At 39.7% G+C, this 26754-nt stretch overlaps 1 protein-coding gene across 6 annotated transcripts; it reads left to right on the forward strand.

Moving 5' to 3' along the window:
* Positions 1-1357: 1357 nt before the first annotated feature.
* On the forward strand, positions 1358-26159 carry st8sia5 (ST8 alpha-N-acetyl-neuraminide alpha-2,8-sialyltransferase 5). Of its 6 annotated transcripts, none has more exons than XM_034216150.1 (9): positions 1358-2462; positions 8710-8817; positions 9116-9202; positions 12304-12396; positions 18546-18704; positions 20070-20214; positions 21947-22059; positions 22585-22677; positions 23692-26159. In XM_034216150.1, the coding sequence occupies exons 1-9, from the start codon at positions 2317-2319 to the stop codon at positions 24152-24154; spliced, it is 1407 nt and encodes a 468-aa protein (XP_034072041.1). In that variant the 5' UTR covers positions 1358-2316; the 3' UTR covers positions 24155-26159. The 6 variants fall into 6 exon arrangements, with proteins under 6 accessions (XP_034072041.1, XP_034072045.1, XP_034072043.1 ...); XM_034216151.1 differs by having other exon boundaries at positions 1361-2462; positions 18618-18704; XM_034216152.1 differs by lacking the exon at positions 9116-9202 and having other exon boundaries at positions 1360-2462.
* The last annotated feature ends 595 nt before the right edge of the window (positions 26160-26754 follow it).

Raw genomic sequence — 26754 nt, forward strand, 5'->3', positions numbered from 1 at the left:
TGCTGTCACGCTCTGTTCAGAAGAAAGATACTTTTTCCCAGAACTCTAATTTGCTTAGGAGTCAAATGGGACGGAAGAGCCGACACATCTCCACCTCCAAATATATCCATATATACTGTTGTTTCTTCATGCAAAAGGCCCCCTGTTTCTGACTGGCTGGTCCCGATACCTGCATCGCACAGCAGTAGAACTGGGAGTCCGGAGTACTCTGTAAACTTGTATTGGTGTTTTTTACCATTAAAATCAGATTATTGTTATAACTTTATGCCGGTGTGTTGAACTCCCTCTTTTATCAATCTGACCAGGCTCATCTAACGGACGGCGCGGAGCAGAGGTGGGCTTTAAGCCACCACTATTGTGTTTGCTCCTACAGTGTGTGTGTGTGTTTCAGAGCCCAGGTGTGTGTGTGTGTTTCAGAGCCCAGGTGTGTGTGTGTTTCAGAGCAAGGTGTGTGTGTTTCAGAGCCCAGGTGTGTGTGTGTTTCAGAGCCCAGGTGTGTGTGTGTGTGTGTGTGTGTGTGTGTGTGTTTCAGAGCCCAGGTGTGTGTGTGTGTGTGTGTGTGTGTGTGTGTGTGTGTGTGTGTGTGTGTGTGTGTGTTTCAGAGCCCAGGTGTGTGTGTGTTTCAGAGCAAGGTGTGTGTGTTTCAGAGCAAGGTGTGTGTGTTTCAGAGCCAAGGTGTGTGTGTTTCAGAGCCCATGTGTGTGTATATTGAGAGTAAGGTGTGTGTATATTCAGAGCCCAGGTGTGTGTGTTTCAGAGCCCAGGTGTGTGTGTTTCAGAGCAAGGTGTGTGTGTGTGTGTGTGTGTGTGTGTGTGTGTGTGTTTCAGAACCCAGGTGTGTGTGTGTGTGTGTGTGTGTGTGTGTTTCAGAGCCCAGGTGTGTGTGTGTTTCAGAGCAAGGTGTGTGTGTTTCAGAGCCCAGGTGTGTGTGTGTGTGTGTTTCAGAGCAAGGTGTGTGTGTTTCAGAGCCCAGGTGTGTGTGTGTGTGTGTGTGTTTTCAGAGCCCAGGTGTGTGTGTTTCAGAGCCAAGGTGTGTGTTTTTCAGAGCAAGGTGTGTGTGTGTGTGTTTCAGAGCCCAGGTGTGTGTATATTGAGAGTAAGGTGTGTGTATATTCAGAGCCCAGGTGTGTGTGTTTCAGAGCCCAGGTGTGTGTGTTTCAGAGCCCAGGTGTGTGTGTGTGTGTGTTTCAGAGCAAGGTGTGTGTGTGTGTGTGTGTGTGTATATTCAGAGCCCAGGTGTGTGTGTTTCAGAGCCCAGGTGTGTGTGTTTCAGAGCCCAAGTGTGTGTGTTTCAGAGCCCAGGTGTGTGTGAAGGAGAACATGATGACCTTGGGTTTTGGCTGAGTGAGGAGCCTCTGAAGGAGGAGGCGCGCCCCCGGCTGGCGGAGGAAGAAGAGCATCCTGATCCTGCTGCTTCCACATTTCAGTCACGCAGCTTTGCTCAGATTTCAGATGAGGCATGGACGATGTGTTTTTCCTTTCTGTCGCAGACCGTATCTAATGAAGAGAAATCGCGCTTGGCATCGATGCTGTTTGCATGTTTAGGGGATTCGTTGTAGATAAATAACCTTCTGAGTATTTCTCTGCATTTATTGCACCAACAGAGCATCTGCACCTCGGCGAGAGCGACACAAAACAAGAATCTCCTGCGGATCGTTTCATCATTTTAAACCTTTTTCATGCAAAACAAACGAAGATAATCATACTTTTTGGATACATTTGGACTCAGATCGATTTGACATCCATATATTGCGATGCGTATCCTCCAAACGCAATGATGCTGCGGTGCGGGAGCAGTGAAGCAGCCTGAGAGAAGATGCTGGACAATGTGCTGTCTGGGTGGTACAGGACCGTATCAGTAATCTAATGAAAACAAAATCGCTCTTTGCATCGATGCATGTTGCAAATAAAGGGATTCATGGAGAAATAACCGTATTTTTTGGATAATCTGCATTAATTGCACACTCGTCGAAAGCGACAGAAAAGCAGACCCCCCTGTGGATGTTTTTTTTGTTTTTGTTTTACACCTTTGACGTGCAAAGTATACAACAAATCTGCATTAACTGCACACTCGTCGAAAGCGACAGAAAGCAGACCCCCCTGTGGATGGTTTCATGTTTTTTTTTACGTGCAAAATATACAAAAAATTGGACACAGATTGGTTTGATATCGACACACTGCGATGCGTATCATCCAGCAGCATGATGCATGTGAAATAGCCTGAGAGAAGGTGCTTCTGGACACCGTGCTGTCCCGGTCCCCGGTCCTGAATGCACGGGAGACAGACACCGACCCGGGTGTCACCGTCAGCCCCGGATGCTGCGCCGAAGAATGGGATACGCCGACCCCTCGTCGGGTAAAGACATCCTCGGCAATAGGTCTCTTTGTTTTATATTCATTTGCGCATTTGGACTTGTCACGCTATTGCAACAGATTCTCTATGGAAAAAACTACATCAAGAGGTAAGTGTTGTCTGTGTTCAGAGACAATGGGCTGTATAAGGCCTCGGTGTTTACACTGTAAGGATTCCAATGCATTCATAGCCCTTTTAAATGACTGAATGACGTAAATAATGAGTGGTAACATTACAGATTGTCAGTATGGAGTCTGTCTGAAGATGCATGGAGAAAACAAGCTTTAATGTCTGGAAAGAACAAAAGCAATTAACCATCCATCTTTTTTCCCAGTAGCATTTAGAAACCATTGGATTTATTTTGTTGATATTTCTGAAAGCGAAGCATCACATTCATGCCATACACAGAGCTCCTGTAGCTGTGTATGGTAATGTTTTCTCCCCCCCCCCCCCCTCCTCCAAAGACCTTTATTTGATTTTCTTGACTGGTGGTAGCCTACATCTTACAGGTATCAGGTTGAGGTTATAATAAAGCAGCTTGAAGATATTGTAGCCGATGATGATGAGCACAGATATGATGAAGATGATGTGTATTTCTTATTGGTCCCTGTTAAATAAATCACGTCAGCAGTCTGCAGGCAGCACTGCAGAGCCAGGTTTTGTAATAGCTCTGCATCATGAGGCTAGCTTGTTGAGCTGCTCCACTTTGTGCACAAAACACCAATAAAAGCCCTTTTCTTCACACTCTGAGACAGATGTCAGTGTGAGACGAGCAGATGCTGAGAAGCCGGGATGTTTTATCTTTAGGTGGTTACAGGAAATTAAACAAAATGTAAAAACGTTACCCCCCACCTCCAGATGTTACAGCACATATATGTTCAAGCAAAAACATATATGTGGTGTAATCTGAAAGCTAACCCCCGCCAGCTAAACCCCCCCCCCCCTGGTACTCAATGTGGATTCATGGCATCTCCATCACTGCGGTGAGATGCATGAATTCAGACACACACACACACACACACACACACACACACACACACACACACACACACACACACACACACACACACACACACACACACACACACACACACACACACACACACACACACACACACACACACACCTTTCAGGCTCATGCAGCAGCAGCCATTTTGCTACAGTCTGTCTGCACACACCCCCCATAATGCAAGTGGGGGAGAGAGAGGAAGGAGACGAGTGAGAGACTGAGAGGGAGTGGGGGAAATGTGTGAGTGTGTGTGTGTGATGCAGAGAGAGAGAAGACGTCATCTTATGACATCTCTTCAAGCGTAAACAACCAAAAAGCAGCCCACATCATCACTGCGACCACACCCAAAAGAATGACTCAAAATACAGAGAGGGCTGCAGCATTTCCCTAAAACACATTTACCTTCATTATGATGTTTGTTTGGAGTCAAACCCAACATTTACAGTCCTGGTGCTGAAGATTTGAAACCATCATTCAATACCATTCACTCTATTCAGGCAATTTACTGTGTCAAGGTCGCAAGGAGCAATTTAATGATCCTTAAAATCTTAGAAATAAGGTAACAATTAATGTGTTTGAACCAATGCACTGGAGAGCCCAGGAAGTACTAAAAGAGTGTTGTCTTTCTACCGGATCTTTTATCAAATAGGTTAAATATTGCCACCTTTTACTTTCAATTTAATAAGTTTGAAGCCTTAAAGAAGTTTTCTCATATTCTCCCTTAAAGAAAGGAACTTTGCTTTGAACATATGAAGCCCCTCAGATCTCTAAAATGAGTTACAACATCTCCATGATGAGAGGATTGTGCACCAAATGGCCTCCTCTGATAATTTCCCCGTGATGTTTGCAGTGAAAATTGAAGCATTACAGGCCAAGAGTTTAAGTCTGGATGCAGCCGTTCTGATTAGACACAGACAAGTGTCAAGTCAAAGTCAGCTTTAGTGTCAAAATTACTACATGTGTTATACATCCAGAAATCTCGAGATACCGTTCCCGCAGTCCCACAGTGTGACATACATACAACAAAACAAAAAGGGCCTAGATAAACGGGGTGCTAAGAACCACCCAGACTCTTTTCCTGCTAAAGTACTGGTAGGTATTTTCAGGGAGTCACAGGAAAAACATCTTTGCAAATGACCGTCATTTAAAAAGAAGGCAGCAGAGGAGACATGTGGATGCTTAGATTGAGAGAAAGCTAGAAAACATCTTTGCAAATGACCGTTATCTCGAAAGGCAGCGAAGGAGACGTGTGGGTGATCGAACGAAAGCTTAGTAAGTGAACGTTTCATTACACTTCCATGAGCAGCTCACTTTACATGACCTGAGGGCAAAGGGCAATGCTCTTAAGGCGCTCAAACTAAGTGAGGAACATTGTGAACTAGAGTCACATTAATCAACGGCCTTCTCTTACTTTGAGATGAAGTAAATGTCGGATTGTGAAATGGCAGACTCAAGAGGAAAGCGTATTAAATGATCCCAGTGAGTGACACTTCTGCAAATGAAGATATGTTTGTTTGACTCGTTTTGAAGAGGGCGATATTTAAGAATAGTCTCGTGCCCTGTGTCGGGTTGGTTTGTAACCATCCAAAAAACAAGTGGATTTGCGACGTTTGATAATCATTTGATCATGTTATATATGTATCACAGTTATCTGAGAGGTCAAGGACACATCTTTGAAATGCTAGTCTGTCTCACCATCAGTCCAAAAAGAAATACAATTCACGTTATATAAAACAAAGAAAAGCAGAAAATCCTGCTGAAAAAACCTAAAACCAGCGACTATTTGACATTCTTAAATGATGACTTATCTATTGGCTTTACCTTCCCATTGTGTCCCTCTGACTGTATGTTGTGAGCCCCTATGTATTTGGGCTATATCTTCACTATTTTGAGCAACCTCTTATGTGTTTTTAAGGGCTGTACATGTAGATTTTGCACATTGCAGCACTAGTTCATAATTTATAAGATGCAGTACTTCCACCAGCCATTCCCTGTAAAACAAAAGCCACGAAAGGAGAGCTCCCATCAAAAACAACCGCGTTACATTTCCTGTTTGCATAGAGACAGTCAGGTGGCCATCTTAAGGAGCTCTGTGTTTTTACAGGAAAGACCTCAGGGTATTTAATCAGACTGTCAATGTGCCAGAGATACTCTTAAAATAAGCCAAGTCACTAAATCCCATAGTCCTTCCTGCTTTCAGGTCCCATTAACGAGGCTCGGGGCAGAATCAGAGCACATTAACTCGACTCTTGTTGTTGTTTGTCCGATCTAATGCTTGGATTAGTGTCTGAACTGCGCTCATAATTGAGTCACGGGAGATAAATGGTCTCTCTTCAGGTTTGAGTCGAAGACAGTGGATTGATGTGTGTGTCCAAGGAAGCCACATGAGATTGATTAAGGTTTTATCCGTAGCCACAAGATTGGGAAATATCCGTTTATGTATTATTGTCGAATCAAGCTGTAAGGGAGTGTTTTGGTGACGATTAAAGAGGCCCTATTTTCCTTTTCCCTTTCAATACAATAATACAATACAAAGGGGCTTTATTGGCATGACCACAGTCTCCCTCCGCAGCCGGTTGGCGTAGTTTTGGCACAAGTCCGTTGTACTGACCGACGTTAACAGCAGCCCTGTCTGTGCACACGGAGACCGACTCTGTCGTCCGGTGATCTAACCGCCTTCTGGAAAAGCTTCACAAGTACGTCGGTACGCAAATGCGCTTAGTGACACAAGTGACGGTACGCATTTCAGATTTTTGCCGCGCCTGCGTACCAGTTATGTGCACCCCTACAAAAACTAAAAGAAACACTAAACATAAATGTCAACAATACATATATGTATAACACAACACATACTGTAGGCTATATGCCAACAACGTACAAATACAAATACACATATTATTCCTCTTGTGTGTTATATAGGTTTCTGTGCATGTAAACGGTCTGCTAAGGCTACAATTTGACTTCTTTGTTTACTTCCTTAACATATTGACATCACTATGGATCACTCACGCTCCTATTGGCTAGCGTTCCAACACATTGTACATGATAGGCTAAGGGGCGGGACATCTCTAAGCAGGTTGACCAATCACAACAGAGCTGGCCAGCTAACCAATCAGAGCAGCTCTTGTTTCACACTGATATATGAACTTGAAAACGAGTAGAATACATTTTAAGATGCATGCTAATATACATCGTGCAGGTTTGATGAGCTTTTCTGTCAACCTGTCCTCCTAAAGCGAGGCACGGACACATTTCTGACTCGTGGGTGCAGCTGTTTGCAAAGTGTCATTGAGGAGGTTAAGTGGCACTGAGGAAATGCGCCTGCAGATCAGTATTGTCCCAGAATAATGACTGCTCGATCACATAAAGGCTCTCTGGATTCGGATTTAGCACAACGCCCACTGAGCACTCTCAGAAATGAGTCACACATGAATCATAATCAGCTGGTAACGGGAGAAAATGGTGTATCGTCTGTTCACAATCGCAGTTAAACAACCAACCTTTAGATTTTTAAAGGGTTCAATAAATCCCAGGTGTTTCCAAAGCCTGATATCGTTTATTTCTCTGTTCCATTGACCTGCATTTATGTCCAAAGAAATACTCAAAATACAGAAATGTGCCATGCCATTTCACTATAGGTGACATTTGTCTTGATTAAACATTCTGTACATATGGCAGCAACAAAGACATATATATGTAACGCATTATAGCAGAAAGTAACGACTCAAATGTACCTCAGAAGGGTTGCATTTCATGATATGACTACTGTAGATATTACTGATTTAAATGAAGGTTAAAAAGAATAGTAAAAATAGCTTTATTGATCAATTTCTTTATTTTTGGCTGCTTAAAATAAGTCTATTGAAGGATGTTTCCGTGGCCCTCTGCCCAGGTCTAAAGAAAGAAATTAGAGGAGACACTATTGACTAAATGTTTTTGGCTGATTTGAAAACATAATGTACATTTTGCACATTTCAATGCCAGTTTCTTCACTTATTTTAGTCATAATTCAATTAAATCTCCTAATGATAATGATGTTTCTTTTGAGACAAACCCGACGTCCAGAGTCCTTGTGCAATACATATTGAACCAACAAGTGATTTATTGAATTATCCAATAACTGGTTGTTCTAAAATAGGGATAAATATGCATCCCAGTTTCTCAAAGTCTAACTAGTATTCAGTCCAAAACCCACACATATTTACTTTAATATAAGATAAAACAGAAAAGCAAGAAATCTCCGTATCTTAGGACGCTTAAAAACTGCATTTCTTTAGACATGACTTTAATGATTCACTTATGATTGGAATCTACTGCTCTCCTCATCTCTCTAAAATTAGAAGTGACAACATCCTCTTGATGTGAAGGCTATGAATCACCAACATGTCCTCTGATATATTCACTGTGATGGTATAGGGAGAATTTATGCAACAGAGACAAGAATATCCAGACAACCCAAGTCCTTAAAGGTGGGTAGGTACGTTTGAGAAACCGGCTCGAGATACGCTTGTTGTTATATTCCATGGAATGCTCTTAACATCTCGATAGCAATGAATACATGAAATGCTTTGACAATAAATACATAAAAATATTTCATCAGTGGAAGCCGTAGCGCTGTAAAAAGCACGACCAATCATCTGAGCCGGCCCGGCTAAAATAACTGGATGGCCTACCTGCCTGTCAGCCTTCCATCTGATCTCGTGCCCTCATTGGTCATGTGCGCGTTCGTGTGTGTTGGAGGAGGGGCTCTGTAAGGAAGTGGCAGATTTTTTCCGGTTGTGTATTTTCAAATTCTAGCTCACTCGAGTTGGTTTCTCCGAAATGACCTACCCCACCTTTAACTTGGGATAACCTCTGTTTTCATCACCTTTAAAAGTGATATACTGCATAAAAGTATGTTCAATAAAAAGCCTCGTAGAAAGTCTGTTGGCCTTCTCGTCCTCTGCAGTCATTTGCAATTCACAGAAACACTTTCCACAAGTTCTACTCCTCTCTTAAGACCCCGTGATTTACATATTCAACACTCCGGCTGCAGGGCAATAAAGCCAGTGGGAATGTTGGAATCACACCGAGCACAAATGAACCATTGAAACCATGACGTCATTAACAGGAAATCCATTTTGTTAACCATGTTTGGTGTCATACTTTTTTTCTTGAGCCAAAAAGCTGGTCCCCCTCATGTGTGTGTGTGTGTGTGTGTGTGTGTGTGTGTGTGTGTGTGTGTGTGTGTGTGTGTGTGTGTGTGCGTGTGTGTGTGTGTGTATTTAAGAAAGTGGTTGGTATGTTTTTTTTTGCACAGCTAAGGAACCAACAAACCCCAAATAAACGTACTTATTTGTGTTACTAGTGCGCAACAGTTTAACCGACTCAAAGGGGACGAGACAGGAAATTGGACCGGTCCCGTTAATTTCTCGGATGACGGATCTCTGAAGCCGGCCAGAAATGGAAGGAAAAGGTACCTTCACCCGTGTGCACAACACCTCCGTGGAAAGAGAGTGTGTGAGGGAGAGAGAAAGAGTGTGTGTGTGTGTGTGTGTGTGTGTGTGTGTGTGTGTGTGTGTGTGTGAGATATATATGAAGTAACAATACATGGTAGTTGTGCCTCAGCCCTGCATGTGACTGGGCTTCTCCTCAGATGCTACAGACAGTTGAAGCTGCAGCATATGTACACTTTTGTTGCTGTTTATGAGCAAGGAGGGTGGACGCCATCAACACATATTTAACTCTAACTTAACCTGTCTGCATGTTGACAGATGTTTCCGTCAGAATTTTCAGCCAGATTCACAGACCGTAATAGTCACACCCTGCCTATCCGATATTAAGAAGAAACAAAAGAAAAGGTAGGACAGTCTGAAGGCATTTTTTAGTACTTTCACAGAAACCCAAGAATGCCTCTTTATTTTTCATTACTCTGAAAGGTATAAACTCTCATATTTTTTCAGTGGTGGTTGCACTTCAGATGTTGCTCTTGCATGTTGTCTGATCCCGTCCACCTCGACCTCCCCCCAAAATCTCACATTACCCCCAGAAGCTGGTTGAAAAAAGTCTCCTGTTGATGTACTGGCTTCTCTCTCCCGTACGTCTGTTTCCATCCAGCACCCATTTGCCGAATGCTCTCAATCTGTGTGTCATGTGTTCTGCACAGATGTGTGTTTATGCCATAGACACTTCTCTCTGCTCCCCCCCTATCTCCCCCTTCTCACATCTGCATTGTCTCTCTCTGCGAACCTGGATTTTTAACTTCTTTAATCTCCTGTGCAATATTTTCTGCACAAAAAAGCTTCTAAATTGTCTCATTCTGGATTGGTTTTGAACCCATAAAACACCATAAGATGAAATTCTGTCTTGCTGTTAGATACAAACTGAGAACACTTGCAAAGGTTTCATCATCGCAGCTAAAACAAGTGTTTGATTTATTATATTTATTATGGTAAAAGCTCAGAAATACACTGCATCATCAGGTGGATGTAGACAACCAGTTTCATTGTTCCATATTTCATCCATGCATCTTGTTCCTTTAATGCATCCCTCCATTGTATTGCTCGCTGTGTTCTTTTATTATAATTATAATTATTATTATAAGTTCTTTAATTTATAACTCGCTCCTCATTTACCTCCACAGCCACAGGTAATATTGTGCAATATTACCCATCTTCCAAAATGCTGCACTCCATCTTATATATCTGATGTGATTAAAAACAACAACATTCATTCTTACAATTACACATTGCATTAAACATTCAAATTAGAAATATATATTAAATTCAATAAAGCTCTACTGTCCCTGAAAGGAAATTCTTGTGCAGCAAAAACGGAGGAAAAAAAAAATGCAGAAATATATTGTTTATAGAGAGGCGAAGTCCCGCCCATCTACTTCCGCCCCATGGGACCTTATTTCAGAAAAAGTATTGAAGTCAATGAGAGAGAAAGATTATCTTTCCATCCCGTTTGAATTGTGCCACGAATTACACATATGATGTTTGTCAATCTAAACAAATCATTCCCACGTCAAAAAAGTCACAGTTTGTCGTAAAACTGTTGAAATATAAGACGATGAAAAATACGCAACTAGAAAGACTACAAATCCCAGAGTCCCGGTCCCGCATGCTGGCTCTCAGGAACCGACTAACTCCCCTTGTGTGTGTGCACAGCTCTCAACGTGCCCAGACTTGGAGTGATTTTCACCTCTTTTAATACTTTCCGCCTCGTTCTGAAAGAAAGAAGTGAAATGTTTCAACGTGACGGCCGTCTGGGTGTGTGGAGCGAGACGGGAGATGTAGTTCATTGAGCGGTTTCACACAAACAAAGTGTTACTTCAGTTTTACGACACATTTTAATTTTTTTGACTTTCAAAATGATCTTTTAAATTGACAAACATCATATGTGTAATTCATGGCTCAATTCAAACGGGATCGAAAGATAACTTTTCTCTCTCATTGACTTCAATACATACTTTTTACGTAATAAGGTCCCATGGAGGAAAGTACGGTGGCTGAGAGGTGCAATCGACACTTTAACAAAGCTTGAGACAAATTTACATTTTATAAAACACTTTTACCAAAGAAAAAAAAAAGTATTTAACATTAACAAAAACAAATTAACAAGATGTGAAACACTTTTACAAAGCTAGAGATACATTTCTCAAAACACTTTAACATTTCCCGAAACACTTTAACGGTCTATCCGCCAAAACAAACTTAAGTTTGAGTCAATCACTTGCACGTCACTTCTGGTATGATGGGCATTCCCTTTCCGGTTTGATGCTCTAGTTTGTTAAAGTGTTTCGACACTTGTAAATTTGTCACCTCAGAAGGGTTGCATTTCATGATATGACTACTGTAGATATTACTGATTTAAATGAAGGTTAAAAAGAATAGTAAAAATAGCTTTATTGATCAATTTCTTTATTTTTGGCTGCTTAAAATAAGTCTATTGAAGGATGTTTCCGTGGCCCTCTGCCCAGGTCTAAAGAAAGAAATTAGAGGAGAGACTATTGACTAAATGTTTTTGGCTGATTTGAAAACATAATGTACATTTTGCACATTTTAATGCCGGTTTCTTCACTTATTTTAGACATAATTCAATTAAATCTCCTGCTTTAACATTACATGGCAACTTTTCTGTAGCAATACAATACTTTTTTAAGTCTTCCAAGTAAACACTTTCTTTATACATGCTAAAAAAGTCCTTTCAACTCCCACTAAAAGCCAATACAAACCACCATACCGAAGATTTGTGTTGCCATTTCAATGTAATAACTGTTCAAAGTAGTTAATTAGATTATTTAGCTGTAGTTAAACATATGAATGACTCCCTATGGGCTCCAGTTTCCATGAACATCTGTTTTCATATATTTATGTGCACAATATATGCAAACATGTCAACATTTCCAGCATAATTGACTGATGAAATTCGCTTTTTGCAGCTAAATGTATAAATATCCTGCCTTACACAAACACACACACTCTCTCTCATACTAATATCCACTAGAAATATACCCTGCTATTATCTTATCCTCCATTTTAACAAATCTATGCTCTGCAATCAACTCCTTTCCCCTTTCAGACTAATTTCTGCTTCTCTCTCTAAATCTAAATGCAGCATTTAAATCACATTTAAGTGGTAAACCATGCATCATAACTAATACATACGTAAAAATATGAGAGGTGTTATTTTTCTGCAGTTTTTGGTTGAGACTAAGATGTCAGCTGGTGCAAGTGTGCAGAAAAGTTCCTTTAAGTGACGCCTTAAACCAGCTGCATCACTTCTGTCATCCCACAATGCAACACTGATAGTCAAGTATTTCATTGACATTTGGCGTTAAAGCTAAGTTATTTATTTTTACATATATATTGCATTTTATCTCCACAGTCTATTAGCTCTGCTGATTGTGTTGTGTGTGAGAGGTTTAGGCCGCGCATGACGTTGTTTTTCCCCCCAGGTATCTGGAAAACTACGATGGCTCATATGAGTACAACTCCACTGCATGCAGGGAGCTCAGGCAGGAGATCATGGACGTCAAAGTCCTGTCAATGTGAGTGTTTACTGTGTGAAGTGGAGAGAATAACGTCTTTTTTTCCTTTAGGTGATCGTCTGACTCCTTTAAAGGGGACCTATCATGCAAAATGCACTTTTTGATGAATCTGGATCGGCTCCGTTGTTCCCCCGTTTTTAGAGATTTGGGTACGGAGGAAAAGAGAAAGGTTTTTATTTCCTGACGCTGCGTGAGTTCCCTGACACACCGGGGACACATCTTTATGTATAAAAGACATCAAAAAGTTCATTTTGCATGATAGGTCCGCTTTAAGCATTAGGAAAAGCACTATACAAATCCCATGTGTTATTATTATTATCTATATAAATATTTTATACAATTTTATTTATTTACTTTTCCTTTATTTTAAAATGTATTTCATATTTTATTCTATATTTAATATTTATTACTTTTTATGTTTATATCAATATTTGCAATTAATTTGTATTTATATTTTATTCCATAATGGAGCAACCGTCAGAAACCCAATTTATCCTGATTGTGATGATGATCAGGGCCGCCGCTTGCGAACAGGCAAGGCAGGCCGCTGCTTGGGGCCCCGGACCAGAAGGGGGCCCCCAAAGAAGGTAGATTAAGAAGGTCCACAGCAACGACAACATGAAACACCCTTTAATTTACTGCAACGACATGTCGGGAAACCCCCTCAAGGCGGCCCCATGCACAGCGCGCCGTCAAATGCTGCCTTGCTCCGCTCCAGGGGGCTGTTGATGATTAATTTATGATGTTTAAATTCCTGAATACACTTGAATCTTAAGGAAATATGAACTACAACTCTTCTTCTAAAATAGTAGTCGAACATATGTGTGTGTTACCTTATAAGATGTTGTTAAATGTTGTCTTTGTACCATGAGGTCTGTGAAAAACTCTTTGTTTTAGTATGTCAAATATTTATTATGTGGAACGGGGACTTTCTTTCCACGTCCCATAAAAACTAGAATAGAGATTATAGCGAGGCGAAAAGCCGTGCAATTATCCTCGTTAAGCCTTTTAAACATTTAATAAGAAGCAGAAAAAGCAATTATAGATATCAGAAATGTCTTTTTGACCAGTTACAATTTCAACGAATTAGGAACGACTTGCAGCTAATGATGTCATTTTGAATGCAGTATTCTTAACGATGATTAATGACCGGTTAATTTGAGATATCTGTGATTTAAGAACAGCTAATTATCGTTAACAATGGATTCCTACTTTGACTCAATGACACATAAATCAATGTGTGAACTGTCATTTCCAGGAGTGAAAACTAAATAGGTTCCTACTAAACGTATGCTCACATGCTAACAAGCTAACAAGCTAACAAGCTAACAATGACAATAATTGCAGACCGAAAAGGGAAATGTTTTTTTTATTTGATACACAGGCGGGTTATAAAGCAAACATTCTGCACACAAGTATTTGAATCATTATCGTGATTTATTCTATCAATCAATTTCTAGTCTGTTGATTCTTATCAGTCAATAAAAGCGTTTTCCATTAACCTGAAAGCTGCTTTCCAGCTGAATCTGAACTGATGTTGAGACTGTAACTTAGTGAGACGATTCTTGAGTGTAAGTTATTTCACTCTCTTTTCACTTTTTAATAATCGTTAGTGATCAAATGGCGGGGACTAGACTATCTAATAAATAGCAAACACCAAATCCCAACATTAGCAATGGTTCAATCTAATCACATGACATGCATTTCATGGCCAGCACTTTACAGCTGATATATGTCCTTCTCACAGAGATGGCAACAGTACACACATCCTTTACTCAAGTAGAAGTACAGATACTCGTGTTTAAAAATACTCTGGTGAAAGTAGAAGTACTGATTAAACTTCTTCACTCAAGTCAAAGTAAAGAGGCTTTGAAATGTACTTCAGTAAAAAGTACCCATAACTAGCAGCTGTTTTAAAGAGTACCTGACCTCCCTTTATATCAATAGAACAATAATGTCATTGTTAGCTAATGAATGTTTCCATGCTGAACAACGGCAACATGACAACGTTTCCATTGGTCCCTCTTCTTTAGAGAAGACCAGGAAATGATGGATACACGGATCGTGTTCAAATCAATAGGCACGCAATGACTCTAAAGAATAATGATCACGCATCAAACACACATTCAAACTAAAGGAACCAGCTGTTTGGAAAATGAGAGAAGTAGAAAGTACAAGTATTTAGGTATTTGAGTTCAACATGTAAGAAGTAGAAAGTACAGGTATTTGAGTTCAACATGTAAGAAGTAGAAAGTACAGGTATTTGAGTTCAACATGTAAGAAGTAGAAAGTACAGGTATTTGAGTTCAACATGTAAGAAGTAGAAAGTACAGGTATTTGTGTTCAACATGGAAGAAGTAGAAAGTAGAGGTATTTGGGTTCAACATGTAAGAAGTAGAAAGTACAGGTATTTGTGTTCAACATGTGAGAAGTAGAAAGTACAGGTATTTGTGTTCAACATGGAAGAAGTAGAAAGTAGAGGTATTTGTGTTCAACATGTAAGAAGTAGAAAGTACAGGTATTTGAGTTCAACATGTAAGAAGTAGAAAGTACAGGTATTTGTGTTCAACATGGAAGAAGTAGAAAGTAGAGGTATTTGGGTTCAACATGTAAGAAGTAGAAAGTACAGGTATTTGTGTTCAACATGTGAGAAGTAGAAAGTACAGGTATTTGTGTTCAACATGGAAGAAGTAGAAAGTAGAGGTATTTGTGTTCAACATGTAAGAAGTAGAAAGTACAGGTATTTGAGTTCAACATGTAAGAAGTAGAAAGTACAGGTATTTGAGTTCAACATGTAAGAAGTAGAAAGTACAGGTATTTGAGTTCAACATGTAAGAAGTAGAAAGTACAGGTATTTGGGTTCAACATGTAAGAAGTAGAAAGTACAGGTATTTGAGTTCAACATGTAAGAAGTAGAAAGTAGAGGTATTTGTGTTCAACATGTGAGAAGTAGAAAGTACAGGTATTTGAGTTCAACATGTAAGAAGTAGAAAGTACAGGTATTTGAGTTCAACATGTAAGAAGTAGAAAGTACAGGTATTTGAGTTCAACATGTGAGAAGTAGAAAGTACAGGTATTTGTGTTCAACATGTGAGAAGTAGAAAGTACAGGTATTTGAGTTCAACATGTAAGAAGTAGAAAGTACAGGTATTTGAGTTCAACATGTAAGAAGTAGAAAGTACAGGTATTTGAGTTCAACATGTAAGAAGTAGAAAGTACAGGTATTTGAGTTCAACATGTAAGAAGTAGAAAGTAGAGGTATTTGTGTTCAACATGTAAGAAGTAGAAAGTACAGGTATTTGAGTTCAACATGTGAGAAGTAGAAAGTACAGGTATTTGTGTTCAACATGTGAGAAGTAGAAAGTAGAGGTATTTGGGTTCAACATGTAAGAAGTAGAAAGTACAGGTATTTGAGTTCAACATGTAAGAAGTAGAAAGTACAGGTATTTGGGTTCAACATGTAAGAAGTAGAAAGTACAGGTATTTGGGTTCAAAATGTAAGAAGTAGAAAGTACAGGTATTTGGGTTCAACATGTAGAAAGTAGAGGTATTTGGGTTCAACATGTAAGAAGTAGAAAGTACAGGTATTTGTGTTCAACATGTAAGAAGTAGAAAGTACAGGTATTTGGGTTCAACATGTAAGAAGTAGAAAGTACAGGTATTTGTGTTCAACATGTAAGAAGTAGAAAGTACAGGTATTTGTGTTCAACATGTAAGAAGTAGAAAGTACAGGTATCTGTGTTCAACATGTAAGAAGTAGAAAGTAGAGGTATTTGTGTTCAACATGTAAGAAGTAGAAAGTACAGGTATTTGTGTTCAACATGTGAGAAGTAGAAAGTACAGGTATTTGAGTTCAACATGTAAGAAGTAGAAAGTAGAGGTATTTGTGTTCAACATGTAAGAAGTAGAAAGTACAGGTATTTGTGTTCAACATGTAAGAAGTAGAAAGTACAGGTATCTGTGTTCAACATGTAAGAAGTAGAAAGTACAGGTATCTGTGTTCAACATGTAAGAAGTAGAAAGTACAGGTATTTGTGTTCAACATGTAAGAAGTAGAAAGTACAGGTATTTGTGTTCAACATGTAAGAAGTAGAAAGTACAGGTATTTGTGTTCAAAATGTAAGAAGTCAAAGTAAAAAGTCGTCAGAAAAATAAGTAGTGGAGTAAAGTACTAATACCAGAACAATGTACTTAAGTACAGTAACGAAGTATTTGTACTCCACTACTTCCCACCTCTGGTTAAATCTAAATCACATGACATGCATTTCATGGCCAGCCTGTCACAGCTGATCTCCTCTTCTACTGCCAGGTTTCCTGCAGCTCTCTATAAATAATTACCACATTATGGAGCAGACTTTAGATTCAATGAGCCGCGCTGCGCTGACTGAAACTCGAGCGCTAACGTTTCCTCTATGAATGTGAACATTGTCCAGTGACCTTTTGTGCGTGTCCCTCGGTCTGCCAACACTTTAATGCCAGATGCATTCTGGGTGCTCGATGGAGGGCCGCGAGGCAGAGAATAGCTGCCGTCACTCTGCCAGAAAAAAGCAGTTTAATGGAGCCTCCCTGAGCGAATCACATCCCAAAACCTCAGAGGAAGAGTCAGTCCAAGGGCAGCTATTAACAGACAGTGTGAAGCCTGGCTTTTTATTATATCAATGTTGAATACCCCGACGTTTTATGATAGAAATGTATAATAAGGGTCCCCAGCACATTGAAACTACTGGACGCTAACTTGTATATGTTGAGCAATTTGCACAAGTTGCGTTAATAAGCCTATGCAGACACAAGCAAAAAGAATGGCTTGTGCGATTTGGAACATTTTGGAGTGGCTTTGGAGGTTATTGAGGATGCAGAATCAAGTTCTGACATTTTTAGGGTCAAAGAGTCCCATACAACTTTAAAACCGACTCAAAATGAATCAAAACAGCCCACAGAGAATTCAAATATGGCCACTTTCTGATTAAAACTGATATTTCTGACCCTGAAAATGTCAGAAATTCATTAAACATCCTCAATAACCCACAAACGCACTCTGAAATTGTCGTCTATGTTGAGTACCCCAAAGTTTTATGATAGAAATGTATAGTACGGGTCCCCAGCACATTGAAACTACTGGACGCTAACTTGTTGGGCAATTTGCACATTTGGCACAAGGTGTATTCATTTGCATTAATCGGCCCAGACACTAGCAACAACAATGGCTTGTGCGATCTGGAACATTTTGGAGTGGCTTTGGAGGTTATTGAGGATGCGGAATCAATTTCTGAAATTTTTAGGATCAAATATGGCACATTTGAGTCCGCTAAAACTTTAGAATCGACCCAAAATGAATCAAAACAGCCCACAGAGAATACAAATAGGACAACTTTCTGGTTAAAACTGATATTTTGGACCCTGAAAATGTCAGGAATTCATTCAACACATTCAATAACCTAAAAAAACACTCAGAAATTGGCTCAGAAAGCCTGGCCTTGTATTATAGTCTATGTTGAGGATGCTGAATCAATTTCTGAAATGTTTAGGATACAAAATGGCCGTTTCAAGTCCCAGGGAGAACAGATGCCACTTACTGGTTAAAACTACTATTTCTGATCCTGAAAATGTCAGAAACGTATTCAAAATCTCTCAATAACCTCCAAAACAACTACAGAGTTGTCCAAATCAGCCAAGACATTTTTAAGCTATTGTCCGGAAGGCTAAGCAACTTGTGCACATTGTACAAATTGGCAGCCCAACATATGCAAGTTAGCGTCCGGCAGTTTCTATGTGCTGAGGACCCTACTATACATTTCATCATTAAACCTTGGTGTATTCAACATTTCTGGGTTTAAAGCAGGACTCTATGAGCTGGTAAACAGACTATTAAGAAGTCTGGATCCTTTAGCAATGATAAGGCTTTCATTTAATTGTAATGTTTGTGTAACGTTATTTAACCCAATGCATTTTAACGTGTAGCGAAGTATCTGAAATTAGCTCCAGGCTTCTCACTTTTCATTTAACCCTTTTCCAGGTTGCAACGGCATGACATCTTAAATGATAGTGGTGTTATTATTCTAACCAGTTAACACTTTAGGTGCGACGGAGCACAGAGTGTGTGTCTATTTGAGTCATTTTTATGTTGTTTCTTCGATTTACTACCCTTGTAGAAACATTAATCGGAAAATACATGGCCATGGGTATCCTTCCTCATTCCACAAACCTCTCTGCCTGTCTGCCAGGGTCAAAACCTCGGAGCTGTTTGAGAGGTGGAGGAACCTGCAGGTGTGTAGGTGGGCGCAGAGCAAGGAGGAGACCAGCAACTTCAAGTAAGAGTTACTCAGAAACAACCAGAGAGGGCAAAAGTACACACATCCTTTCCTCAAGTAGAAGTACAGATACTCGTGTTTAAAAATACTCTGGTGAAAGTAGAAGTACTGACTAAACTTCTTTACTCAAGTGAAAGTAAAGAGGCTTTGAAATGTACTTTAGTAAAAAGTACCCATAACTAGCAGCTGTTTTAAAGAGTACCTGACCTCCCTTTATATTAATAGAACAATAATGTCATTGTTAGCTAATGAATGTTTCCATGCTGAACAACGGCAACATGACAACGTTTCCATTGGTCCCTCTTCTTTAGAGAAGAGCAGGAAATGATGGATACACGGATCGTGTTCAAATCAATAGGCACGCAATGACTCTAAAGAATAATGATCACGCACCAAACACACATTCAGACTAAAGGAACCAGCTGTTTGGAAAATGAGAGAAGTAGAAAGTACAAGTATTTGTGTTCAACATGTAAGAAGTAGAAAGTACAGGTATTTGAGTTCAACATGTAAGAAGTAGAAAGTACAGGTATTTGAGTTCAACATGTAAGAAGTAGAAAGTACAGGTATTTGAGTTCAACATGTAAGAAGTAGAAAGTACAGGTATTTGGGTTCAACATGTAAGAAGTAGAAAGTACAGGTATTTGAGTTCAACATGTAAGAAGTAGAAAGTACAGGTATTTGAGTTCAACATGTTAGAAGTAGAAAGTACAGGTATTTGAGTTCAACATGTGAGAAGTAGAAAGTACAGGTATTTGAGTTCAACATGTAAGAAGTAGAAAGTACAGGTATTTGAGTTCAACATGTAAGAAGTAGAAAGTACAGGTATTTGTGTTCAACATGTAAGAAGTAGAAAGTACAGGTATTTGTGTTCAAAGAGTAAGAAGTAGAAAGTACAGGTATTTGTGTTCAACATGTAAGAAGTAGAAAGTACAGGTATTTGTGTTCAACATGTAAGAAGTAGAAAGTACAGGTATTTGAGTTCAACATGTAAGAAGTAGAAAGTACAGGTATTTGTGTTCAAAGAGTAAGAAGTAGAAAGTATAGGTATTTGTGTTCAACATGTGAGAAGTAGATAGTACAGGTATTTGTGTTCAACATGTAAGAAGTAGAAAGTACAGGTATTTGTGTTCAAAGAGTAAGAAGTAGAAAGTACAGGTATTTGTGTTCAACATGTGAGAAGTAGAAAGTACAGGTATTTGAGTTCAAAATGTAAAAAGTCAAAAGTCGTCAGAAAAATAAGTAGTGGAATAAAGTACTGATACCAGAAAAAAGTACTTAAGTACAGTAACAAAGTATTTGTACTCCACTACTTCCCACCTCTTCTGAAGTGTTAAATAACCTCCCCTCTCCTCTCTCCTGCAGGATGTCTCTGTCTCGCTGCTGTAACGCTCCCTCCTTCCTCTTCACCACCAAGAGGAACACTCCTGCAGGAACCAAGCTGCGGTACGAGGTGGACACCAGCGGGATTCTGCCCATCACCGCAGAGGTCTTCAAGATGTTCCCCGATGTGAGTTCAACACCTGTGCATGGTTAACAGGAGAGAGGGCAAAAGTACACACATCCTTTCCTCAAGTAGAAGTACAGATACTTGTGTTTTAAAATACTCAAGTCAAAGTAAAGAGGGCTTTGAAATGTACTTAAGTAAAAAGTACCCATAACTAGCAGCTGTTTTAAAGAGTACCTGACCTCCCTTTATATTAATAGAACAATAATGTCATTGTTAGTTAATTAATGTTTCGATGCAAAATGTAAGAAGTAAAAGTAAAAAGTGTTCAGAAAAATAAGTAGTGGAGTAAAGTACTGATAACAGAAAAATGTACTTAAGTACAGTAACGAAGTATTTGTACTCCACTATTTCCCACCTCTGGTTAACAGGACTGTTTGAGTCATTGCAGACATCTTTTCATGTAAAAAAAGTACTTTAAAGTGCGTTGTAATTTGTCTTGAGTTGCATCTAAATGCAGGACTCTTACTTGTACAAGAGTATGCCGTTTTCAATCAGAATCAGAAGCATGTTTATTACCAGGTAGGTTTACACGTACGAGGAATTTGACTTGGTGTCATGGTGCATACATAAAAAATATTGTAAAATATCACTGAATTAACGCACAAAACCTTGATATTAGTAGTTTATCCAAAGTAATTATCCGAATACTTCCTCCACGACTGCTATATGTTCCCCCATATATGTTGGCTTTTGTATAATTCTATTGGTTTGGTGATTAAGATTTACTGATTCCCATAATGTCTGTCTGAAAACCTGCCTCGCATACTCCACTTGTTCTTAAGTAACGTTTAAATGCAGGACTTTTACTTGTACCAGAGTATTATTACAGTGTGGTATTTTCTAGGGATGTCCCGATCACCTTTTTTTGCTCCCAATCCGATTCCGATCATTTGATTTTGACAATCTGCCGATACCGATTTTTCCCGATCCGATCTTTATGCAATGCATTAAGAGAAAAAAAAGGTAGCAGATAACGGCTGGTCGTCCAGCGATGAATTCAGCTATCTTGGCAGTTTCTCTTTCCTTTTGAAACTCTCTGAAAGTGTCGGTTGCTTCAGTGCCGTTACCTGAGTGGCCGCTGTGTACTCGTCGTGTTGGTGTTTGTTTCTCAGGTGGCGTGTTAGATTGGTCGTGTTGAACGTAGCTCTGTTCTTTCCACCACGCGGAACCTCCGCCTTGCAAACATTGCATCTGTTACACTGCCTTCGCTTTCAATTTTATAATACTTCCAAACTCCTGACATGTTCTCTGTCCCGACTCCCGAGTCACCAGCTGAACGAAGCCTCTCGTTAGCTGCTACTATTAGACACTGCGCCCACTCTGTTGCCAGCTTTGAGAGAGATAAGCAACCAGGTCTAAACAAGCCCAAAGGAAGCAACACGTACATGATGTTGAGTCATTTTAAACCAAAGCTAAGTCCTCAGGATGACTTTAAGACGTGAACATGGTCATTTTTGCTTTGTAACATTAAATAACATAATAAAAATATTTGATAAAAAAAAAAAAATTCCCGATCCCCGATTTTTTTCTTCCGATCTTTTGAAAATCACGTGATCGGCTCCGATCCCCGATCACGTGGTCGGATCGGGACATCTCTAGTATTAGTACTTTCTCATAAGTAATTATCCAAATAATCCTCCACTACTGCTATACTCCCCCATGTTAGCTTTTTGAACTTGATTAGGATCGTTGTAATGTCTGTCTGAATTTAACAAATTGTGTCTTCATTCAGGATATGCCATATTCCAAATCACAGTACAAGAAATGCGCTGTTATTGGAAATGGCGGCATCATCAAGAACAGCAAATGTGGAAAGGAAATCGACTCGGCAGATTTTATTTTTAGGTATTCAGCATTCAGTGTTTGTTATTGTTGTCTTTGAATAAAAGTCGGACTGGGTGAAATAGTTACCGTTGAAATGCCGAGCAAAGCAGATGTCCTAATTGAAATTATAATAAAGTACTAAGTGAGTTTGAAACCCTGCTTTCAGACATATTAATGCTTCATTTCTAACCAAATTGTTGATATTTGTGGGCATGTATTAAATCATTTTGGCAGTGATATTTATTTGTTCTCTCTATGGCCACTCCCAGGGTCTGTATGTGTTAAAATACAACTGATGTCAAAGGGTTTTAAATGTTAAATTGGTGGCTTTAATGCAGCTCTACCCAACCTGACTCGACATGTGGATACAACACGTCTAGTTAAAGTCGCTAAACTATCATTTGATTTATTATAGAAGCCAAACTCTTGATCACACAGCTGTTAAATGATTGATTGTGCATCTCACCAGCATGCCTAGTTTGTGTAAAGTCAAATCAAATGCATTTAAACTCCTGTATCAGTGGACTTGTGCTTTCTTTGTTGCAGGTGCAACATCCCACCCATCAATGAGAAGTACTCGGCTGATGTTGGCTCTAGAACAGATCTGGTGACAATAAACCCGAGCATTATATCTGAGAGGTACTGTGAATATCTGAGGGTCTGAGGAAGAATCTCACAGTCTGTTTTCTTTTCTTTTGGATTGTATACTGTTAGAAAAATCTCACTGGTCAGCGGCTTGAGCTTCAATCTCAGGATCCATGTATCTGTGATCCTCTCCAGAATGGAAGTAGTCATCAACTAGTTCCTGAACAGTGTGCTTCACATGCTGATATCCAAGAGAGGGGGTTACACAGTCACTACACTGTCATGTACAAAATATTCTGACTTTTTTTTAAAAATATGACTTTTTCTCAAAATTCTGACTTTTTCTCAAAATCTCAAAACTCTGACTTTTTCTGAATACTTAAAATGTTAATAATCCCTCGTCACCGGCTTGATCTTCAATCTCAGGATCCATGTATCTGTGATCCTCTCCTGAATGGAAGTAGTCATCACATACAGAGCATCAACTAGTTCCTGAACAGTGTCCTTCACATGCTGATATCCCAGAGAGGGAGTTACACAGTCACAAGATGGAGGAGTACCGGTTCTTCTCGGTAATCATACATCCTGTCATGAACAAACACTGACTTTTTTCTCAAAATTATGACTTTCTCTCACAATTATGGCTTTTTTTTCAAAATCTCAAAAGTCTGTCGTTTTTCTCCAAATCGCAAAATTCTGTCGTTTTTCTCAAAATCTCAAAATTCTGACTTTACTCGAAATCTCAAACAGTGTCCTTCACATGCTGATATCCAAGAGAGGGAGTCACACAGTCACAAGATGGAGGAATAGAAAGCAGTTCAATGTTTACTTCAGATTAGCTCCACGTCAGAAATGAGCATGCTTGATGTCTCTCTCCATAGAGGCTGAATCATCATGTTAATCACATAGCTATCATCTGCCTCAAACAGTCCTGATGCTCTTCTAGGTAATCACACATCCTGTCATGTTCACAGCTACAGTTGGGATACCTTTGTCATCACGTTGCTCTCATGTTGGAAGAGGACATTCAGTATTTTCCCATCATATACTCTAAATCTTCCTCCGCAGGTTTCAGAAGCTGGAGAAATGGCGGCGACCGTTCTACGAAGTCCTCCAGAACTACGAGAACTCCTCGGTGGTTCTTCCCGCTTTCTACAACACCCGAAACACCGACGTGTCGTTCAGAGTCAAGTACATGCTGGACGACTTCGACTCCCAGAGGGGCGTTTTCTTCTTCCACCCGCAGTACCTTCTGAACGTTCAGCGTTTCTGGGCGGTTCAAGGCGTCCGAGCTAAACGTGTTAGCAGCGGTTTGATGCTAGTAACCGCCGCCATGGAAATGTGCGAAGAAGTCCATCTCTACGGTTTCTGGGCGTTTCCCATGAACCCCGCGGGCATCTTCATCACTCACCATTACTACGACAACGTCAAGCCGAGGCCTGGTTTCCACGCTATGCCACATGAAATATTCAACTTTATTCACATGCACACTCGTGGGATCCTCAACGTACACACAGGGCCGTGCACGTGATCCCCCGCTCTCAGTAAATAAGACACTATTTCCCTCCTTTTTAGAAAGAGCGTCGGCCTTCAGAGCGTCTTTGCTCTCACTTATTCCACGACACAGTGAAGGTTGCTTGCTTGAATTGTCAACATACTTCTATTTTCGATGTGTATTAAGTTGGGTAACACTTAAGACTAAGGTACACTTATTCACCATCAACTAGTCGTTCTCGTTCATTCAAATATTAGAGACAAACTAGCTTATTTGTTATCAACGAGGCTTCACTTTAAAATAGGGAACATATTCCGAGTTAGAAAAACCTAATTTTTCGTTATTTTGACACAATTAACACATTCATGTCTTGTTACAGAAGAATAGACCATATTCGTTAGGTGTTATTATGGGAGAATTACTATTCTTGTGGTACTGCTACTGCATATTGAGCATATTAAGACCCACTCATGTCCAAACTCTCAACTAATGGCCTAGTACTTGTAGAATATGGTCATGTAGAATAAGGCATTAATAAGTGTTTTATACTGACTAACAAAGAGCCAATATACTGCTAACATGCATGTTAATTAATAACTAGTTGATGGTGAATATGTGTACCTTAATATAAAGTGTTACCTTAGGTTGATCCGATCACTATGGTAATCTCTGACTTTCTGACCATTGGGTTTTAACGTGAAAGTGGTCGTCATAGTGATGTTGTTTCTGTGAGGTTTTTCTAGTGGCTCCGCTGTACAGAGGTGTTGTTTTCTACTCAACGTTGCTCAGATAAGCTGAAATTGGTCGCAGTGGGTGCCCCCCCTCATCCCCCCGTCTTCTCTCTTTATCCCGGGCACGCTGTGGGTGTGGCAGCTTTGTGTGTTTGTGTAAAACAAAACCTTCATATCAGCAAAAATAAGTTAAAAAAACAGTTTAATTGTAACATCTAATCGTCTACTTTTGTAATCTATTTCCCATTCACCAGAGTGTTTTAAACCCTCTTTACTTTCTTCCAATTCTAAAAACCTGCTCTGATATTTCTGGTTATAGAAAAGCGTGTATGAGACGAGGATATTACTCACCCCTCTTTTCTGTTTTGGCTCATCCTGCTTTCGGACCAAAGCCAGATTAATATTTTAAAACGTCGCCATCTGAGCAAAAACATTTTAAGGCCGTCCAATTTGTAAAACCCCATAATACTGTTGAGCGCCTCTTGTCGTCATTCATGTCTTAAGCCATGCTGCCTTATGAGATAATAAACCCCTCTATACGATATGCAATGCACCCATGTGTTTGCTAACCAACAAATACATTCAATTAAACAACATCTTAGTTTCTCCCTTGAGTCAAAGGACATGTAGGACTCTTTAAAAAGGATTAGGAATTAGCCTGTAAACTCCTTTCCTACTCATGTAATGCTCTGCATGACTTACTCTATACTTGGCTTTGTGTGTGCCTGCTTCAATGACCACTGAAATATGTTTACAATTGGAGCTCACAGTGCTTTTGGAGATGTATACAAGAAACTGTTCACAGGATGGATTAGTTGAAATGTACAATAGTGGATGCAGTTTTTATCGGTTATTACAGATGCACGAATGAAGATGGTTTTTGTGACGACACTTTCATGTTTTATTTGACCTCCCTCTTTGCAATGTGAACACTTAGTTTGCACTCTAGAAAGCATTGTGCATTGAAGCACTGCGAAGCTGACTAGTTTTTTATTTTCGTTGTACGCTGCAAAGACTGTAAAATAATATGTTGTCACTCCTCTGTTCATGCTGATAAGATTTATGTTATTTCTGTCATCATATATGCAGACTTGTTGTGTGTTTATGAGAGATATGATGGACGTGAACACCAAAAAATGGCTTTGGCTTTTGCTCGAACACTAAAATTGTTGCACAGACACAAATGAATCGAGCATGGGAAAGGAAGGTGTGTACTGAATGGAGGTTATATATAAAACGCAGTCTTCACTGACTCTGGATCATTCTTTATACTGGTATTGTGTTTGTAAATAAACTTGTATGGATTTTCTCACTTTATGGATTATTGTGTGTGTGTGTACATTGGAGTGAATGGGGATAGCATGGGAGCACACTGCAATACCTGATTATATTTGCCACACTGCTATGCTTGTTGGCGCCACAAAGGACACAATGTGCAAGTTTAATAGACTCATTTCAGACCATTTAACCTGTGATTTGTCTGCTTCAGTTAGCTCTTAAGCGAAGCTGTCAACGCCTCAATTATTAAGCAGCGCTCGGTGTCGATGTCCTCTCACCGACGACTGCAACAGGATGGCTGGGAAATATGGCAGAATGTGCTATAACTGTTGAGGCTTTTAATGCTGACAGGCTCACAAAAGGGATTAAATCCAGTAAGAAATAAGATAGATATTAGAATCAGAGTGTCCGGTTGATTGCCAATAGGTTTTTCCACATACAAGGGATTTGATTTGGTGTAAAGTAGTGCATACATTAACAGAGTAAGATAGATAAATAAGAGCAAATATCGAAAAAAAAAAGATTATATAAAAACCATTATGTGAACAAATACCAATATGTGAAATCACTGTGGTGAAGAAATCTGTACAGTAGGCCTGTAACTGTTAGAATGTGATGCTGTAAGAA

The sequence above is a fragment of the Gymnodraco acuticeps genome, unplaced genomic scaffold (assembly GCF_902827175.1).
Source record: "Gymnodraco acuticeps unplaced genomic scaffold, fGymAcu1.1, whole genome shotgun sequence".
NCBI lineage: Eukaryota > Metazoa > Chordata > Actinopteri > Perciformes > Bathydraconidae > Gymnodraco > Gymnodraco acuticeps.

Bases quoted from the DNA above. Each gene is read 5' to 3' on its own strand.
- st8sia5 (XM_034216150.1), top strand. From the start codon at position 2,317: ATGCTGCGCCGAAGAATGGGATACGCCGACCCCTCGTCGGGTAAAGAC. The intron at 8,818-9,115 runs GTACCTTCACCC...GCATGTTGACAG, and splicing joins GCCAGAAATGGAAGGAAAAG to ATGTTTCCGTCAGAATTTTC. The intron at 22,060-22,584 runs GTATTCAGCATT...TCTTTGTTGCAG, and splicing joins TCGGCAGATTTTATTTTTAG to GTGCAACATCCCACCCATCA.